Source organism: Rhagoletis pomonella, unplaced genomic scaffold, assembly GCF_013731165.1.
Source record: "Rhagoletis pomonella isolate Grant_MI unplaced genomic scaffold, Rhpom_1.0 Rhpom_scaffold_00012, whole genome shotgun sequence".
NCBI lineage: Eukaryota > Metazoa > Arthropoda > Insecta > Diptera > Tephritidae > Rhagoletis > Rhagoletis pomonella.
The window spans coordinates 23731865-23753316 of record NW_023458566.1 but is presented as its reverse complement, the minus strand read 5'-3'; the positions used below and the strand labels follow the sequence as shown (position 1 = coordinate 23753316).

The following is a 21452-nucleotide window of genomic DNA, read 5'->3' as shown; positions in this document are numbered from 1 at the left end:
ATAAAGTGTTTTGAAAGCAGCGAAACTTTTGTTGAAGCCTTACGAAAATCCCGGCATGATTGACGGATTCACAGTACAAAAGCTTTCATTTATAATTGTATTTTATCAAAGCTGAGAGGGTTTTCCGCAGCTATATCTGTAGTAGTATTTTTTTGTTTGTTTTCTTTCTGAATAGTTTTAGTTTTTTTTTTTGTACAGAAATTCAATTACGGCTTCTCACGGATTAAAAATACATATTTCGTTTCGAGCCCGGTCAGACATTTTATGCGTGCGCGCGAGACAAGTCTACTTAGTTTAGATTATTTTAACGGATAGATTACTTTAACCAAAAAGGAGCCAAAAAGCTTGCATAGTTTGACTGATCAGTTCGAAAGAACCGTTTTTTCTTTCGTCATTTTGGCTCGGACAAAGAATTTACTGCATCATTCGAAAATAATCACCAATTGAGTGGCAAACAGCAGCTAAGTTTACTATTTGAGTTGAAAATACGGATATTTCGCCGCCGAAACAATAAAAAAAAACAAATAATAATAATTGCTAAAATATTAAAAATTATCTAAACCAATAAATGGCTTTACACAACTGTACTCGCATTGTCCAGCAGCGATAGCGTTGTTATTACTTTTGTGAGTGGTGGTGAGTCCACTATTTACTCTAAGACAGTTCGATTTCTGAAAGTGAGCTCGGGCAACAAATAACGATTATGGGCAATAAAATAGCTCAGAAAATTGTGTTTTCAAAACTTTTACATACATACTTGTTGTTGCTGTTGTTGCAACAATTCCTTGTGGCTCTGACGTTACCGTTGTCGTGTTACTTCATCGGCGGCTTGCCATGCAATTAGCCACGCTGGTGGCGCTGATGACCTTGTGGCATCAGTTTTCCATTCGCCCGCTTTGTATTGAAAATTTATTAATTATCAGCATGTTTGTATGTATATGTATATGGGATTGTGTCTATGCGAAAATACAAAAAATGTATAAGCGTTCAGTACAGTACTGTAAAGCCATTTTTACGATGGCCGTAAGCTCTCCGTTAATTTTACTGCGCTGCGGCAGCTGTCGCCAGCGGCACACAAATAATTTGTACGAAATTGAATTTTCGTGCTAATTGACTAATGTTGATTGCAATTTGTTGTATTGTGGTATTCGATTGTGGGACTTGCCTTAGCGAGAGAGTAATTATTTGTGTACTACCTTGTGTTAATTCTTCTTCTGCTATGTACAGTGGCGGTCCAAAATGGATGAATGGTGTTTCGTTTTTAATTTCTACAATATTTTTCAAGCTAAATTTTTTTTTTGATATTTTTTTATGAAAATATGGTTCGTGCTTTAACAAAAACCATATATATAAATCACACTTTCAAACTTTATACAGAATTTAGAAAAACTCCATAAATTTGGCAGGTTTTGAGCGGCTAAAAAATCGCATTGATTTTTAATATATATTTTTTTTTTTGATTTCTAGTTTATCAATGTCGAGATTTAAAAATTCAAACTGAGATTTAAATTATAACATTCAATTGGAAAAAGTACTAGTCAGTGATTTTTTTTTTGTCGTGTAATTCAAGTTACGCATCTGCTCTAAGTTACTAGTTTTACATAAAAACCATTGACAATCTGATGTAGTTGCATACTTTTTATTTTCGTAAGTACATATGATATACATACATATGTATGTAATTATATGTATGAAGTAACAACATAAAAAAATAATATCCACCATGAAAACCGAAAAAAAAACAAGTAAAGAAGTATAAGTTCCGGCGAAACCGAAGTTTATATACCCGGCGCACGTATTAAATATCGTTTTTTCACCTTTCAGCAAACTGCTCGATAAGCAAGAGTTAAACAGTTTCGATAATGTGCTATGAGATATTGAAATAATTGGAACTTTCTTAGTGAGGCACCAAGCAATGCTCGTACCGAGTTTGTTGGGGATTGTTGAAGGGACTACAGAGATACGGCATTTCATCGTAAGTGGGCGGTGCCACGGCCATTTTCAAAAATTTCATAACTGTCTTATTTTATGCCAAAATTCTACTTCGGGTACCAACTTTCAACGATTTGGATCCAGTATTTACGTAAATATCGTAGTTTTTGCATATTTCGAAAATACCGTTATATGGCAGGTGGGCGTGGTTATTGTCCGATGTCGTCAATCCCAACCTACCTTGGGTAAAGGGAAACTTACTTACCAAATTTCGGGGACATGTCTCAATTTTTTCCCCGAGTTATCGTGTACACGGACAGATAGACGCACAGACGGACGGACGGACAGACTAGGGCTTACTCGATATCTCTACATTATACATTTGTCTATATCTAGCTCGAGTCGTTGTGGCTGTTACAAACAACCGTTATGCGAACAAAGTTATAATACCCTCGTGCACAAGTGCGCTCGGGTATAAAAATGGAGCCCCACTCGCAAGACCAAAGCACCAGTGTCTGCATCAGCATTACATTGCTCCATAGCAAGTCACCCGCGCTTACGGGCCGTCCTCGATGCTGATAAAAATAGCAGCCTTCCTACTCGGTGTGATCATAAGCAATTTGCATTTTGTCTTGCATAATTTGTTGCAACTGGCAACAAGCTTGGATGTTGCCTGGTGGTGGCTCGCTGCTTCGGTGCCTGGCTGCCTCTCTGCCCGTCAATTTGATTTTCTTCAGTGAATTTGCATGGCGCAAAAACTAACAAAACAAACAAATGAAGCCAAAGGTCTCTATGCATCCATTCATCTCGGCATTCTGCGAGTCATCCATTCATATTTTGGTATATTAATGCATGCCACATGCAACAAAGCCATATGACGACTCGTGTCAATATCGTCCGTCGGTGTGCCGCCATTTCTCTTTTCTTTCCTCATTTTTCGCCTTTCGTGCGTTGCTCTGTGCTGCTGAATATTTTATTTCATAAAGAAAACATTGAAATGCAATACTGAAATTACAACAAATACATATGTAAGTGCAACAAATACATATGTAAGTGCAACAAATATATTTAGAGTTTTTGTAATTGTGGGATTTATAGAGCTTAGTCTCGCGGCGGCTGGCAGGGGCCGCCACACTGTGTGTGCATCTTTTGCGCGCACGTATCTACTCGAGGTGCGTGCGGTCGGTGCCGGCGGCTCGCAGTCGCCGCGAAATGGTGGAATGGTGGTCACGGGCAGCAAGCCACCCAAGTTCAAGAATTGAATTTCCCAGTTACATTGTGGCAATTTTTCATATTTTCCAATATTTTGCATAATTTTGCAGCACTTGGCGTGTTTTTGTTGTTGTTGTTGTTGTTGTTGTTTTATTGCGTAGTTGTTTACTCAAGTCACAGTCGTATCTGTTGGCAAATTACCAGCTGCTGGATTTTCGCTTCAAGCAATGTGGCTGCTATTTACATATATACATACATATGTACCAGCAAGTGGCGTTTGGGGCAAGTGTTGCCTCTAACTGGGTTCACTTGAGTCGGTAACATTTTCTGTGATTTAACACAAAATTAAAGATCGCTGACAAATGTGAAGTGTTGCGGGAGAAGCAAAACAACTTTTTTAATTTACGGAAGTACATACATATGTACATTAGGGTGGTCCAACATTTTTTTTCCGAGATAGGGTTTGGGGCACCTTCCAAAATTTTTCCCGCTTGTCGAAAGAGGTGCTGATACCAAACTTTACGTTTCCAAGTATACAGTTAGAGGGTGCTCATTAAGCTCAAATTTTACTCTAGAAATAGTGTGTACATATATTAATCAAACAATTGGTTAAGCAACCTAAGAATATTTCAAATTTAAATTAGCTAAAAAAATATCATCACAAGATTCAGTTGTCATGGCAACAGTAGCTTTTTATACAAATCAGCAATATTTTTGCAAGTTTCACAGCGATCCAGTAGAGCATTTCAAAGTCATTGAGCAACCTGTATTGTTTACAGTAGAAAATTAAAAGTGGGTATAGATATTACAAATACCAAAAGGAAAAAACTAAGCGGGTGTCCCGTTTGCTAGGATGAAATTTTTTTCCCCATATAAAAATTGGACCACTCTAATGTATGTACATAAGTAAATGCAGATAAAATGCTTGCAGGGCTGCTCTACAGATGCCAATAAATCTCGGAATGAATTTCGGAACATGTGTGTATCTGAGGGCAAACTAGAGGATTATTTAAAAAAGTAAACGGATTTCAGCTTTTAATGCTTCATACATTCGTATTGCGGTTTCTTTCATCTGCTAGTTAGAATTATGTACATATGTATATGTATGTATTTATGCAGAATATGCGTACTGTATTAAGGCGAATTTCAAGTGCCACTTTTAGACTAAAAATCGTTTTTGTGCGCATCCTTAAAAAAAGGTGAGACATTTTCCAGACGCCATACCTCGTTATTTATGTATACCGGTCGTGCAATTAACAAGTAAGCTTATGCGAAAAGGCTATGCCAATAGTGTACATGCACATACATACACACACATTGGATAGGGCATCAACACTCCGCCTCCGTCTCCGCCAAAGCGGCCTCCTAACGACGCTAGCTAGCGTGCAACCAAAATTAATAATACAGTCATAACTGCCTGCGAGTCAAGTGTGCGAATGTCGTCGCCTCCGACTCCTTGAAACCGTTAGCGAGTCTAACTTTTTCCTGCACTTAGCGTAGAGGTGTTGAAAATATTAAATTAAAGCGCTTTTCGGTAGTGAACAGTGACCGTTTGTGGCAAGCCTGGCCTGGCGTGAGGCAAGTGTTATGTAGTCATTGTTGCATGCCAAAGCGCGATGACCGGCCTGGTATCACTTGCTGGCAATCTTCCCTAGCATGCCTGGCCAATTTGCAGCAGTTTCCCCCGGGTGTGTGTGTGTGTGTGGTAGGTGTTCAGTTGCGTGTCCAATGGGCCTCTTGTGCATAACGGTTAAATTTTAGTTTTCATTGCCTTTTGTTCCTTAAAATACACGTTCGTGAAAATATGACAGACCTCGCTCACACCACACCACACCATCACTCACTCACTCACACATCCAACATACGCGGCGGCGCCCCTTCAATTGGGCTTAAAAGTGCACAGTCGCTAGTTGCAATTGCGCCAATTGGCGATTGGAATTGGTGTTGTGCGGCAGGCAGTGTCGCATGCTAAGCCATGATTTGCGGCGCCAATTCAGAGGCATAACAGTTTGCGCAATGAGTAAGACACGAATCACTGCCATATTTGAGCGATTGTTGTTAGCTGCAGTTGCGGTGTTTGTTTGTGTTGGTGTTTGTGTCATTTCACAGGCCCACACAACCACGCAAACGGTTAGAGCAGCGCCCCCAGTGGGAAAAGGTAATGTTTGGGAATGCATAAAGTAATGGATAGTCCCTGTGACCTATGCAGGCAAATATGCAAGAATGAAGAAGAAGAAAAATCGTAGTAGAACACCAAATTCCTCGCTAGATATTTTGACACATCGCTAAATAATCCGTTAATTTAGTTCACTCTTTTTCAAATAACTTATTTACAACATCATTACAAAGTTTCTAAATTCATCGTCCCATGATTTCATTAAAAGTATGCGTCTGTAAGTCGTAAAACGGGACTTCTTGAATTTTTTCGCAGTCGGCAACTTTATTGTGGAAGAAAATCGAGGCGCATAGATCATCGCTAAAGCGGGGTAGCGTAGTAACGATTGTAGTAAAGTTCTAAGCCTGTTTGGGATGGATGAGCCGGGAGTGCACCTCTCGAGTCGGTTGTTCCATGTCTGTTTATCACTACTTGCCGGTTAAACATCATTATCGACGTTTTCGACATGATGCATATAACATGTGATCGATAAAGCCGTCGTCGTATTTAACCCGAGCTTCTAACTCCTATTAGTGCTAATCAGAAAATAAATGTGATTCATGTCGTATTCTACAAGTATTTAAATGGATTACATTTACGTATGTACTTAATTTCCACTTGTCACCTATCGACCTATCAGGTCCGTGAGTCACAGCTTTACCTAATTATTTCGAATGGAATTCTGAATTTGATTCGAAACTTATTGCCCCTCGAAATTGCATTGTGCAAATAATTGCGACATAAATATTGCAAAAATCGGCTCATTCGCAACGATTGTTGGATTGACAAGCACTTTGCTTCACCGGAATATGGCAAATCATCTGTTTCGTTGCTCTCTGTGGCGGCCAATTTGTGCCGATTTTAATAGCATATGTGTGGGTGTGTTGCTGGGAGCAGCTGCAGCAGCCACAGAAACGGCAGCAGCCTTGGGCCGATGCATGGCGTGACGCCCAGAAGTGTGTGTGCACTTGCAGCCACAACAACAACAACCACAACCACAGCTGCGGCAATGGCACCAGCGTTCGTGCACAGCGGCGCACTTGCTGCTGGCTGGCACCACTCGCTGTTACATACATACATACATACATATGTAGATACATAGGTATTTAGCAGGCTTGGCAATATGTAACTATGTTGCTACCAACTCTTAAGTTTCCCTCAATTTGCCAGAAGGAGTGATCGAAGCACGTGTTTGTGCCGCCAAAGTCGCTGCGGGGGCTGGGCAAATGCGATTGCAATATTCATTTTGCTTGCGAGGTGTAATGTTGCAACACCTACGAGTACGAGTGTGTTCCCACTCGAAAGTTTGTGTGCAAATATTTGCCAACCAGCTAAAGCAACAGCAACAGCTAAAGCAACAGCAGCCGACAAGCGCAAGCGACAGGAGAATACAACTTTCAATTGTCATGACAAATTGCCATCAAGATGCACCCGCGACTTTGACGTGTTGCAATGCGCATGCGCGCCGAAATTACGGATTTGCAAAAGCGTTGCGAGTTTGCTCATCAACTTCTCGCTTCAAATCAGCTGGTATAACCATGCAGCTTGCTGTTTGCTGTTGGCTGCCCTCTAACCCCGGCGTCAATAACTTTTCCGTTTTAGCTTTGAGCTTTGAGTCTTGATTATCGTCAGCAAATATTATGACTAGCGCTGACTGGCTAATGCTTCCAGGTAGCGCGCCTGATACGACGGACGGCCGAATGGCGGGCTGGCAGGGGCAAAAGCATGAGCAAAGGTCTGCAAAGCATTGAACTCCCATCGATCGGATCTGGTGGAGAGTTAGTCCATCCCATCCACTAGCAAAATTTCAATTGGCAATGCAACTGCAAGCAAAAGGAACGTATAGACACTAAAAACCTTTTAGAAACGGCTATGGCGTCTGCGAGGGCTTTCGACGGAAAATTTTTATCTCCCGGAACCAATTTGTTTTTGTCATAAGACCTTCCTAATTTCTATGTTGCACTGAGCTTGTCGCTGGCTTTTTACTTTCTTGGGTAAAATTACACGATTTCTTGGGTAAAATTACACGATTTGTATGCTGCACATCGAATGGCTGAGTTTTGCAACGCCCTAAAAGCGTTTAGTCAGGCATTCCCAATGAGCAGTGAGTGTGCATTTAAGTTGGTTGGATACACAAATATGCCGGACTAAGTGCAAAGATCGCTGCTTCCTCCTCTGCTCGCTGCTGGCTGGCTGACTGGCTGACTGGCTGGCAAATCTCCCAAAATGATTTGAGGCGAGCTTAGTGTGTGCCAAAATGAGTGAATTATCGGCTCTGGGGTCAACTGCTAGTCAATCAGTTTACTTGAATTTAACGGATTTGGCTTCTGGGCACCCGCAGTGGAAAATTTTAAACAGTGGGTGATGTAAAAGCTCAATTTCGTGAACATTAAAGGCACTTATTTAGTAAATGCATACTTACAAACATGCTCATACGTGCATACATTTGTATGTTCATACATATGCAGAATCGCACAAAATTGCTTGTGAAAGTGTTTTTGAGTTTCGCATTGATTTTTTGCCGCCCCAAAACAAAACAAAAAAAGGAAAGGCAAGAGACGGAAGAGCGCCTTACGAGAGAACCTGTCTGCACAGGAGATAAACAGCTACGGTCGCGGCCGAAAGCGACTAGCGATTGTTGATCCAAATTAGAAGTTTCTATTTTAACTCATCCACACATACATTTGCATAAGTAAGCGATTTATTTAAACCCAATAATACATTTTTAATGGTTTTTTCGCCCATAAAATTCAGCTGATCGCGAGCGAATATTCTCAATGGCCAGTTAGGTAGTTATTTGTACACAACCCGGTTACACACTTGGGTATATCGCGCCCTAATCAACAAAAAAAAAAAACTAAGCGAATTTTTTTCAAAATTTTCTTTTTGATGGAGGAAAGCATATTGATGCTCTAGTAGCATTTCCGAATAAAAAAGAAAATTTTGAAATAATTTCGCTTATGGTTATTTCTTGGTTGCGAGCTGTTTCATTTTTGCATGGCAGCTAGCTTATCCATAATGTTTTGCATATTCCCCCAGTTCAGTGAAGCGGCAATAATAATCGCTGGAATGTACAATGAGATTGAGTCATATACACCGTAAACGTATTTTTATGATTCCACACACAGATATCTGTTTGCAATTTACGAGCAATTAAACTATGCGTTGTACACGCTTGCTGATGTAATCTTGGCGTGAAGAAATACTGAAATCTTTGTTTTGTTTCTTTGCCAGTTTGTAGATGCGATAAAAAAACAAGATATGTTCAACGAGTTAGAAGTGACAACTACAACTTTAACTGTCTTTGTAGATGACTAAATATAGTGTCAAACAACAAGGCGAATTAATACAAGTTGTTGTTACGTTTTGGTACTTTAGGATGTCAAAACGAAGCAAAAATATGAGATCATTTTCGTCATTTCGTTTGGTGACATCCTAGATTCTAAAAAGCACAAACAAAATACACGCCATTTCGTCTTGGCTGACATTCTACCGTACTAGTGTAGAGAGAAAAATATCAAATCAGCTGTTCTAGTAGTCCTATATAAATTCTTATTAGTCAAACAATACAAACAAATTTAAATAAAAAATTTGTTTCAATATTAGATATGTATATGAAATACATTCAGAACGAAAAATGACACTGAAGATGGCACAACGCCGAAACCGGTTTGTTTCCAAACCAAATTTGACAAGGGATGACGGAAATTCGTTCCATAATACATCATTCACCCACCCTTTTGGAAACAACAACAACCAAAAAGGAAATACATTCACTTACTTACGAGTATACCTTGTTGAATATGCCTTGGATAAAAATTAACAAGTACGAGTACAACAAACCTAACGAGTCTGAGGAAAAAAAGTCGTGTTAAGCCTGGACAAATCAAACAAATTGAACTGCAGATAGCAAGTAAGAAAAAAGTACTGGGGTGGTGTGACCTCTTAAAAGACGGGCATTAGTGTATCTGCCGTGTCTTTTTCCGAAGGCATTTGGGTGGTCACACCTCTATATTCAATTCTCGTTCTAACGTCTACGGAATTAAGTAAAGGACTGGGCATTGTGTTTTCATAACTAGGGTGTAATCTTTAATTGCAAGTGATCTCTCAACTATTGGGACCAAAGGATGATGACGCCATTTGCGCTGCGTTGAATGAGAGCCTGAGGTAGAAAGTTATCCCAAATTTATTTACTTAACAAAAATGAAAATAATACATGAAAAGCTTATTAGCCTAAAGTTGCTTGGCTTAGTAAATATGGGAGGCAGGTGCTTTTGTTACAAAAACTGTAACGTTTCGTCACAGCGTTCGGTTATGGCAGAACTTTAGGAAGATATGTGCAGCTTTTCTTAGCACAACTGTATTATGATGGTCTCTTTTGTTGCCTCGCGGCGCAAATACCCTTTCGAATTCCAAAAGTTTCATTATCGCTAAAGCTGCTGCCACAATTACATTAATTCGCTCTTTGGCCGGGAGTTGCTTTTGGTGCGTGCGAGTGTTTGACTTTCGGCGGTGTCAGGTTGCTAATCCAGCCAGCCAGTCAGCCAGTCAGCCAGCCAGTCAGACAGCCAACAGTAGTACCAAGCACTGAACATTGAGAAACTAACTGCTCGCCGAGAAGTAATCAATGCCACCAGCAACAACAAAACCAACATGTTTTATGTGGTTACATCTTCGTCGAGGCATAGCGATCGTAAATGCAGCCAAGGAGCGCTGACATTTATTCACCTGCGGCGACAAGTGTTTGAGCTGTTTGTTGTTGATTTGTTGTATGCGTAGGTACATACAATATAAATAGATATGTATGTATGTATTAGGAATGTGGCGAATATTTGCATTCGCATTCGTTATGCGAATGATTCGCATCATTTTACACATTCGCACCAAATGATACAGCGAATATTTTGCGAATGCGAATGTGTACACAATCGCAGCGTAACGCTTTAACTTTTAGTATTGTACAGTATGTACATACTACATATGTAGATCTAATTGGGCGCCCTCAAATGTGTTCGCATTTTTTGTTAACATTTGCACTTTATCCACTTTTTGTGAGGGCCTGTAAAATATTTCAGTGCTATTCATATTTTACGTAGTTGTATTAATAGTTACATGCCTTAGTTAATTTTTGTACTATATTCGGCGAAAGTGAGCAATTGTTCAGTGCAGCCGGCCTTATATACGAGCCTCTAAGAAATCGCCTCATGGGAGAAAAGGCAGCAATTGAACTGTCAATGCTCTAATAAATTATAAAACGATGACTTGAGTTGATTTTAGCTATCTATGTTATTCCTAACATTCGCATACGACATTCGAAACATCCCTAGAGTACATATGTATGTATGCTGTATGTGAGTCAGCGAGGAGTGTATTTATGTATGTATTTTAAGTGATACTTATGACCTTGCCGCCTAACGGTACCACTCAGAGCTCCATTGTATGTTTAAAGACGGTTCACTTTTTTGCACTTTTGTTGTAATAAAACAACAAACGAAAAAACAAAAAACGAGAATTCAAAGATAAACATTGTTGTGGGCTGCTGTACCTGCAATGGTGCAGTGTCGGATTTGGTCTCGAAGTGCGGCATCTGCTTCTGTGTTGCACATTCTTTTAGTTTCGAGTCGCGCTCCTAGTAGCAAATAGCATTTAGTTGATGTGGCTGAGGAGTGACACTTCCATCTGCGATCAAGTAGACAAATCTAATCTAAAGACATAAAAGTCTCACGTTCTGGCCATTTCTTCGAACGTTGACATTCGTTGGTCCGTCTGCTAATCCGCGTTATTTCTTAACAGGTTCCGTTAATGTTCAGTGGGAAGCAGAGGGTTAATAAAACGCATTATGATGTAAGCTGCTTTCACGAGGGCTACTATTTGCGTTTTCCACCGTTTGCCGCATTTCTAAGCAGCGTTGTCACGTAAAATCGGGTTGGTTTTATTTTGAGCCATTTAGGAATTTGATCCATAGACTTAGAGTTATGCTGGATTTCCACTAGGCATTTATTGGCAAAAATGACAAATGACAAAGTCAGGCATTAAAAGAAAATTGTGTCATTACATTGAAAAAATGATCATTAAATTCATTTCCACATGGCATTTTTTTAAATGGCATACATTTTTTGTCATTTCAATGCCTATTGGAAATTCGGCATTAGTAGTTGCAATCGATCATCGAATTATTAAAAAAGTGAAGTGAATTTTATTTATGCTGTATTTTCCTACAGTGAGAAATGTTCCAGAATCTTAAAGCTTTTTTGATCTTAAATACATATGTTTTTCCGTTTTAAATCTACTTTCAACAGAAATGAAGAGCTACCCTATTAAACAAAAGTATGCTTTTGAATCTTTGTTATCGTAGCATCCATCGTCCGTCTTTTGCAGTTACGCTGGAGTGCTGTAATTTCTATGAAATAATCGCCCAGCATGTAACCGCTTCTCGTCGAGCCGGCTACATACAAAGAGACACTGGTTTCTTCTGTAGTCGACGCATACATACATACATACATATATATATATATATATACATAAGCACGAGTATGTATGTATGTATTTGAGAATTGAACGGCAAGACCAAAGAGACGGGGGCATAATCGCGACTAAGTGGTCGCCTAGCCGTGCTTGTGTTAGAATAAAAAGAAAGTTGACGACAACTCACGACCGCTGTACATTATCGTCGTCAAGCTGTTCCATCGCTGGTGGAACACGAACGTGACATTTTGATGAGATTATGTCAGCTATTGTTATTGTGTTTCGTATGGGTTTTTTGTTGCTCATGTGTTATTACTGTTAAAAACGATGTCGACGTCGATGTCGGAGGGTTTCGAGTGACATACAGCAAAGGCATGTACTAACTACTCCACTTTGAAGTGTATAGTACATATGTATGTATGTATGTTTGTATGCTGTTACATGTGGTTCATTTTCTGCCTCATCACTACACATTAGAAAAGCGGCTCAAAACGTTCAAACGGTATATTACCATTATACCGCCGCTTGGCGTCAAATATGTAAGTTTCTCAAGTTAACCGCTAAAACTCTGATTTAAAATTAAATCTCGCAACTCTAATCGCAAATCGATGTCTTGCATTTGGGATTTGGTGCCTCTGGTCTCTCCGAAAGCAAACAATAGAATTTGCCGAGGCGAAAGATAAATGCATTTTTTGTGTACGCAGTACAAATATATATATTTACATGTGTGTGTGTATGTAATACTTATGTATGTATGCATCAGGGTTACCCTTTGAAAAACTTTCCTTCCTACCAAGAGTCAAGAAAACGGCGTTTGACAGCATCAGATACATTTATTTCTGCTGGTTTTTATACTTAAAATATGATTTCCAGTAAAAAAAAAAATTGGTGTGTGTTTTTAACCAGACCCACCTACCGACATGTATTTCGATCCGCTGAACCCGAGTCTGCGGCCCGTTTCACTTCTAAATTCTCGAAATTTCGAGTAAATTACGAAAAACCGAAAAAAATGGCAAAAAATTCACATAGTTTATAGTTTTAATAAAGCCTTCGGAGTAAATGACGTGAAAAATCGTAGCAGAATTACAGATAAATCGAAACTACATCGATTTTTCGACTCTCCTATGAAAAAAAATGACTTGGCACTTTTTCGAGTTTCGGTAACGATATATACATTAGTAAGGTAAAAATAAACCTAACGGTTAGGCTTGCCAAATGTCCAGGTCTATGAGCCTCCGGGCTTGGGACAAAATCTGCGCGCTGCGGGCTTGACATAAATTTCCTCGAGTTGCGGTTAAAAACTTCAAGATTCTCCGATTTGCTGGAAATATGACAACCAATAAGTGGTTTTCTTTTTTGAATCGCTCTTCTAGTGCCATTTAAAATATTTTAACAACCTTGTCATTGTTGAAACTATTATAGATTCGGAACTGCATTTCAAAGAAACATATCTGACTTATAAACCTGCCTTTATATATCCATCAATTCAATCACTTGATATACATTTAGATACGCAGCTGATAAAACTTTTTATAGCGTATACGGAGTTCAGAGAATTGCCGAAGGTAATTGGTAAAATTCTGCCTATACCAGTAAAAACGAGCTTTTTAAAAGGTATTTGATATAATGGCAAACAGTTGGACCGATCCAAGAAACAGAATGAGGGTAAAACTGATATTTTCGAAATTTGGCTAGCCTACTCACAGAGCTGACAAAGTGACACATTATAGCAAGCCAGAGATGTTTTCTGGTTTATGAGCAAAGAAACCTACCAAAATTTGAAGCGTCCTACCATCCTACCTACGCGAAAAAAAACCTACCAATTTTGGTAGGAAAAGCCCAAAACGGCAACCCTGGTATGCATTTTTATTAATTCAATTCGTCAATGCCTGAGCATTCAAAAAAAAAGTGTCGAATTTGTGCTCGTAGCTGCTCCAATGGTGATGGCGTTAAATCTCAGTTTTCAAGTAACACCCACGTGCATGGAAGGCCTAAAATTTTTCACTCATGTTAAACAAAGTGTTTATGATAATCTGGCGCATCCGACACCTTGCTATGCTATAAGGGAACATTTATCATTTTCGGATGAATTACGGCAGATCATACATACATATTTTTGTTTTTATATGGACAGTGATAATGAGACTATTATGTATATTGTAATTTTGTTGTGACGTTATATATTTAGTATGATGCATATATATATGTACATACGTAGGTTATGTTTCATATGTATCTATATATAGGGTGGTATTATCACTTGCGAAGCGAACGGTTTGGCGAAGCGAATTAAAAGGCAAAGAAGGTATTAAAATTGCTCGCGATGCCAAGAACTTGCACAAGCTGCTAAAAGCGAGAACTCTTAATGCATATTTAAGTTGCGTTCGCCAATCCATTCGCTTAGCCAAATTCATTCGCTTCTCCAAATTCATTCGCTCCGCAAGTGATAATACCGCCCATAATCTTCATTTGTCTCTGAGTGCGCAAATAGTAAAACGATTGCCCGTAGTTTGCAACACCAATTACCTGTAGTTTATAGAAATTTTTTTTATTTACTCTTAATGGAACGGAAAAATTATTAAAATGTGCTGTGAAACTGCTTTAAGATTAAAATAAAGGTTTTTAAGATTTTGTGGAGTATGAAACAAATAAAAATTAATCGGTAGTGGCTCAGCTGTTTTTATTTTATTTTCTTTATTTTTGGCATTAACGTTGCGTTTGCAAAACATTAGGTTGGATTACATTCAATACTTAGTCGTTTTTCGTTTAGTTTTTTTGGCATCAATAAGCTAATTGTGCAGTTGTAGCTTACTATAAAAACAAAATTAACTTCTGCCACACAATACTAGCTCTAACTGAAATTAAATATTCCGTAGCTACAACAATGCGACACGACGACCTTCCACCGCTGAAAATGTGCGCTTGCGTTGTTCTAACTAAAATTTTTGCATTCACTGCGCTCCGCGGATTCTATTTCTATTTATTACTCATTCAATGGTCCAAACAGAAATCACCTTCACCTTTTGTTTACGTTCCACTCTTTGTTGGCCACTGCTTCCTATATACATATAAAAATCAACCTTAGCTATTCTAGCTAGTAGCTACTAAATATTACTCAATTATTCTAGAATCTACATAGATACAAATGTATGTAAGTATGTATTATTTTTTGCCAAGCGCCTTTCGCTCTAAACTGGCATGGGAAAAATAGGTGCCACACCTTATTTACTGCTGCTTATAAATACATACTAAATTATGTCAGCGTTGCCACAACATTTTTTTTTTTTATTTTTCCACCAAACTCACCAGAAAAAGTTACGAAATTCAAAAAAAAAAAAAAAATTACCAAACTTATTTTATGTGCAGAACTGTACAGATGTATGTGTGTATGTGCATATATCCGAATACAATGGGTCCAGTATCAGATAACATAAAGTTAAAATTCCACAACAAGTTTTTCAATCAATTAGCGCTTTTCGTGCTTCCAGCGCTCCATTCAGCTATAAGTTTTATGTCTGGCGCTTGGTGAGGTTTTCAAACTTAAGTGTGACCGAGGTAACACATTTGTCGATTGCACGTCGGTTTAAAAAATTGGTACTGTTTTGCATTTGTATATATCGTCGCTACCATGTCAAACTATTGAATGAGAAAACTCGAAATTTAACGATTTGCCAATTTGCGTACCACATTCTAAATGCATGCGCAAGGTATCGTAATTGAAAAACCATTTTCGAACATTCGATAGTTTGATAGTTCATCCCTATAAGGCCCATTACAACAGAGGATTTTCAGACGCATGATTTCCGGTAGACCGACTATGCACCGTTAGACTTTTTATAAGGCTACTCAGATGGCCGTATTTATGCGAATAAACCTCAAACTTCGGAGCTTTTGAAAATTAACATTTGTCCAGTTATAGCCAAGATATCGCCTAATATACAAACACAACAACACTTGGCCGAAAATACCTCAAAAAAAAAACAACGCTTGAAGGCAGTCCTGAAAGCTTAAGACAAAGTGAAGTCCCTTACTGAATGCCGTAGGCTTTTGAACGAGAACACATGTATGTACATAGATCTCTACTAATATGTAAATATGTATACTTAGTTGCCGGGGTACACTGGGATATTAACGAATTGACAAGGAAAGGTACGACCACCCACAACCCACCAGGAAACGTACATATACATACATACATACATATATCAATAGAATTACCTGGTCACCTGGTCTTTCTACAAGGTGGACCAAATAAGACCTACCAATGTTATTAAACACGTATAACTTCTTTATTTATAGTTGCATTTTTTTTGTAAGCGAGCGACAAAAGAACGCTCAACTCGGGTAAAATTTCCTTTTAGCTACTTAAGCAACCCTGTTGGTAGCTGGCAAGAAAATGTGATTAGTTTAACGGGATTTAGATACAAACAGAAATAGAAATGAGTAATTATGCGAGGTATTTGCGTAATACATATATATACTCTTTTAAAATATAAGTCACGTATAAAAGGAAGCAAAAATTTCCCTCTCCACTGTCCCATTAACAATTCACAATAGAACAGTTTTTTCACTTAACAACACTACCCTTCAGGTCGCGTATGTTGTAACCGACCTGGCTGAGCTGGGATAAATATTTAGCCGAGTTTGTGTTGTTGCTTTGAGTCGTGTATTTCGTCATTTAAGCGAGTGTTCTTTTGTAGTTCGGTTGCAAAAGAATGCACCTTATGTTATAGTTAATCTCTTATATAATCTTATAATGGATACGTACAGCAAGACCACCAACAACAACGACTACAATACGCTATTCGTTTTACACAATTAGCCAAACAAATTGATTATTTAGGTAATGTTTTGATGTCCATTTAAGTGGTTATGTCAACAAGCAAAAATGTAGATTACGGGGCTTACCCCCATCCAGATGCACTGTTTGGTGCTGTGTTATGGCCGAAAAAGTTATCGGCCCATATTTCTTCGAGAATGAGAATGAAACGCCAGAAACGATTTCTGGGGCTTCCTACAACGGCCAACGCCAAAGCAGCATCCTAATTTGTGGTTCCAACAAGATGGAACGAATCGAAAAAGTTACCAAATTGAAAAGCAAATTACCAAATTTGATAAAGAAGTAATAAAAAAAAAAAATAACCAACTTTGGTTAAAAATTACCAAAGCGGCAACGCTGCATATAATAGGGCTGATGGCGTTCGAACTACGACTTGAATTTTGTGAATGGGAGATTGTATAAAATGTGCGCTGCACAGTTTTTGTGATTAAGTAAAATATATGTATGTATGTATGTATGTATGTATGTACGTGGTATACTTATTTTAATTTTAATACATACTTTGATTTGAAAGAAGCTTATTCTCTGCCTCATTATTGGCGCACCCGATATACATATCGAGCCCTAACCGCCAAAATAACGTAAGCGACATTTTTTTCAAAATTTTATTTTTGATGCAGAAATATTTCTAGAGCATCTATATGCATTTCTGCATCAAAAATAAAATTTTGAAAAAATGTCGCTTACGTTATTTTGGCGGTTAGGGTTCGATATGTATTCTTTGGTTGCTGGGATAGAAAGCGAATTCGTACGTATGTACATATGTATGTATGCGTAGTCTAGATATGCGGCAAGCAGCATTGAGTGAGTGCTTCATCGCTGAAAATTGGCAACGAAACCTACGCGCGCGCGATGACGATGCCATGACAAGATGCGCTGCGTGCGTTACGATGCGATGCTGTGCGGCGTTCCACATACTTTGGCCAATGGACATGACGCATATCTCGTCTATTTCGGGCTGTGATTTCTTGTTTTCGTTCATTGTTTGATGGCTTCATTTTTATTTATATTTTTTAATGGTACTTTTGTATATACATACATACATACGTACATATGTATGCATATGTAAGTTTGTCAAGTAAGCGAAAAGATTTGGGTAAATGTCGTGGACTCGAGGAGAATCTTTTAAGATATAGTTTCACCTGCAATACAAAAAGCCTAGCCAAGCAAATATCAAAAACTCAATTTTTGATTGATATGATCATTAGCGCACACAAGGGGTGGGTTTTGGGGTTCAAACCCCCCCTAAAGTTAATAACCTCAAATACAAACTGTATCTTAAAGCTAAGAATCCAAGGAAATCATAAGAAATATTTATTATAATTTCTGTTGCTTGATAAAAGCGCTTTGCTTTTGCTGTAAATTTTCGTGAGAAAATAATATACGACCATTTTTTTCTTGAGAGCTGCAAACTGGTTTAAGAAATTTTGGTAGAAGAAAATTTCTTTTCCATTTCTTGTCCGTCGTTTTATATGAATTTTTCGTTTTTCTTAAGAGTTCAGATAATTTTTTCGGTATTCGAAATATTAAAAAATGTGAAATGGTGAAAAATCACCATCTCTATCGAAAACCAGAACCCGAAATCGAAAAAATTAACATAAAAGTGTAAAAATTTCTTGGAATCAATAAATTTATTTTTACTGACTCTTTTTTAAAATTTTTTATTAGGTACTTTTGAAAGTTGAGCTCATCTTGAGTTTATAGAACTTTTTATTAAACAAGTAGTTTTTAAGGAAAAAACACAACCGACTTCAATTCTCATATACAAATTATACGTGTACCGTTAATTTCTTCATGATCCAATCATCGGATCTAACCCAAATTACGGGACGACCCTTGAGGTGTCATCTTTCCAATAAAAAAAGAATTATTGAAATCGGTTCACGTGGTCCCAGGTTATGTATTCCGACGAACTGATAACCTCCCCTTTTTTTGAAGTCGGTTAAAAACGTTTGAGTTCTGTTAATCTTATGTAAATAAAGTGCAGTTTATGAATTTTAAACCGTTTATTTATTTATTACATACTGTACATAAAACTTGCATAAATATATTTTAAAGAGCGTATTATCTGAAGAAAATGTTCAGTATTTTCCGGTGATATATCTTCAGAAATATAAAACCCCCCCTAAAATATATTCCTGGGTGCGCCCCTGGATATGATGCATTTCATCGCATTGCAACTCCCCACATCGTTTTATGCAAAAAAATGGATTTGTATTTAATTTAGTTGTATCAAATAACTATGGAAATTTTGCATTCGTAGTATTTGTTTTTAAATTAGAGGATAAAGTGAAAAATTTCCAACATATGTACTTATGTACATACATACGTAAAATAACTCATTCAAAAGTAAAATCGTTCGGGTGAGAACAGATCGAATGGTCGCGGTAGTTGCTTTCGTTAGGGCCCGTCTTCAACTGGGCACATTACATTGGCAAATATGCCAGACATGTTTCTTTATGGATGGATATATATGTATAGTGAGATTTTTTTCGATTTGTCTTTGCAATATCATAACTGTTTGCATTTCAACCGCCACTTATCCAAAAGCCAACACTCCACACCACACCTTGCCGCGTCGCGTCTCATAGTCACCGTCACAGCCGTCATAAAGTCATCAATTCCGATCGCCGCCGTATGTGAGCATATCGCGTATCGTCTTGCTGAGATTTTTATTTCCGACAACCATTGACAATGTATCCATATAAATGAATTGTTATGTTTGTCCTCGGTTGGCAGGGGTTGCAATCTGTGATCATGATGCAAGAGTTGAAGAGGTCAGTTTGCGCTTGCACAACGCCGAGATAAGAAAGCCTGCAACAAACAAAGCAATCAATCTTTAAATATGCACATATGTACCTGTGTTTGTTTGTATGTGTGTATGTATGGCGAGCCTAGGTAGGCGCCTGAAAGAAGGAGGAGAATTACAAATAGCGGTGGGAGGTGGGCTGTGTGTCGGTCGTCTGTTGTTGCGATCAGATCAGATTAGCTGATTAATGGTCAAACAAAAGCTGTTGAAGTATCATAAATGTATTTATGTATGTACATACCTACAACATAGTAACATAAACTTGTAGATATGTATCTACATACATACGATGCATGTGTGCACATCGGTAATTACATACATACATATGTACATATAAATGTGTTGGCACATACACCTTCCTAGATGTGGGTATTAACTTGGATATCTTATTGTAAAGTCATCTTGTTTTTTTTCTATCTTTTGATAAAAAGAATTCTGTCATACACACCCCCATACTTACATACCGCGGTCGAAGTATGTAATTATTTTGACAAGTTTTAACGTATTATTTTTTCTGTTATTTAATTTTGGTTATTTTGTTATAAAATATATTTCATTCTTTAACAAAATTCATTTAAATCTAAGTTTCAAAGTTTGTGCAATATTAAAAAAAAAATCAAAAAACTTTCATAAAAATATTTAGATTTTTTAATTGAGATTTCCTTGAAAGATTCTGAGTATGCAGTTTTGTATCCCATTGAATAAAGTACAAGTTTCAAATAGCTCTAAAAATTACGGTAGTTTTTTTTTTGGAATTTCTTTGTCCCGTTCGCTTTCATATAGCTCAACTTATTTTTATACGAAAAAACCCATAATATCTTCGATTAAAAAATTCTAAAAAATCAACGGTAATTTTTAACCATTTGAAACTTCCACATTTGCCCCTCGAATTTTTACGAGAGTTTGTTGAATTTTTTTTTAATACATATTTTTATTTTTATTAAAGAATGAACTACCTACCTACATATATTTTTAAAACAAAAATAATAAAAATTAAAGAACAAAAAAAAAATAATACGTTGCCAAAATGTGGTGCGGCTATTATTATTTCGACCACTGTATCCATGTACTTATTTGATGCCACCTTCTAACCATTGTCCGCTTTGCGTTTTATTGTTCTTGGTGAATTTTTTACTAAATATTTTTAACTTTTGTTTCCTTCCAGGTGTTGTACCATGAAATTGTATCACATGCGCGAGTTGTAAGCGCCTGCATCCGAGCTGCATCAGAAAAGCATCAGGGCCAGGTGTATCTGCAACAACAGCAAGAAGAAGAGCAACAGCTGCAATCGTTCGACAGTTGCGGCACAACAATAGCGGAACAAAGCAATTCATCACTCACATCCAACGAAGAGGAACCACCAGCGACAACAAAGGAAGCAACAGGTGAAGGTGAACAAGCCAGCGACGAATTGAGCAGCGACAGCAGCAGCAGCGGAATTGAAACTGCGGAAAAGTCGTCCCTGTCGCCGAGGAAATCATCTGCTAGGTCAGCCACTGGCTCTCCCGAGCTAGCGGAAAGTTCCAAGATTGTTGAGGATAGCTTGGATCGCTTGCAGAACCGTTATCACTTGTTATATTTGAAGGCATTCGAGGTGCAACTTTGGCTCGACGGTTTACTGCGCAAGAAAAGCTCGACTGCGGTAAGTTGCATATACCTATAAATGGATACTATATGTATGTATATACTCGTTTGTATATAAGATAGCCGAAACTGAAACTCAAAATCGCATTTGCGGCGAAGTAGGCTTTGAGGTTTAAGCAGATCTGAATAACGTCTTGCAAGTTTATGAGCGGATACTGACAGAATGCAATAAAAGGTGTCTGATAACGCAGTCATGGACTCTGTATGGACATCAATTAAAATTGGCCGAGATGCAGTCTAAACCCTTTATGCACCACCGATTGAGCTCACTGGGTCCTACCCAGTGGTGATACCCGTCCGCCACTCGCTTGGTTATATGTAGTGTTGGATAAAGCACGATTCCAGAAATACCCTGCATTTGGTGTAATTTTGTTAAATAATGACACTCTTTTTTT

General features: G+C 38.0%; 1 protein-coding gene across 4 annotated transcripts in view; it reads left to right on the top strand.

Annotated features, from left to right (window-relative positions):
• The window catches only part of LOC118748164 (myb-like protein P), a 244611-nt gene extending 223520 nt beyond the window's left edge, over positions 1–21091 (top strand). For all 4 annotated transcript variants that reach the window (XM_036482510.1, XM_036482509.1, XM_036482508.1 and 1 more), the window contains one exon: positions 20579–21091. In XM_036482510.1, the coding sequence (XP_036338403.1) occupies positions 20579–21076 (498 nt within the window). In that variant the 3' untranslated portion in view covers positions 21077–21091. The remainder of the gene's footprint in view (positions 1–20578) is intronic.
• Positions 21092–21452: the final 361 nt, after the last annotated feature.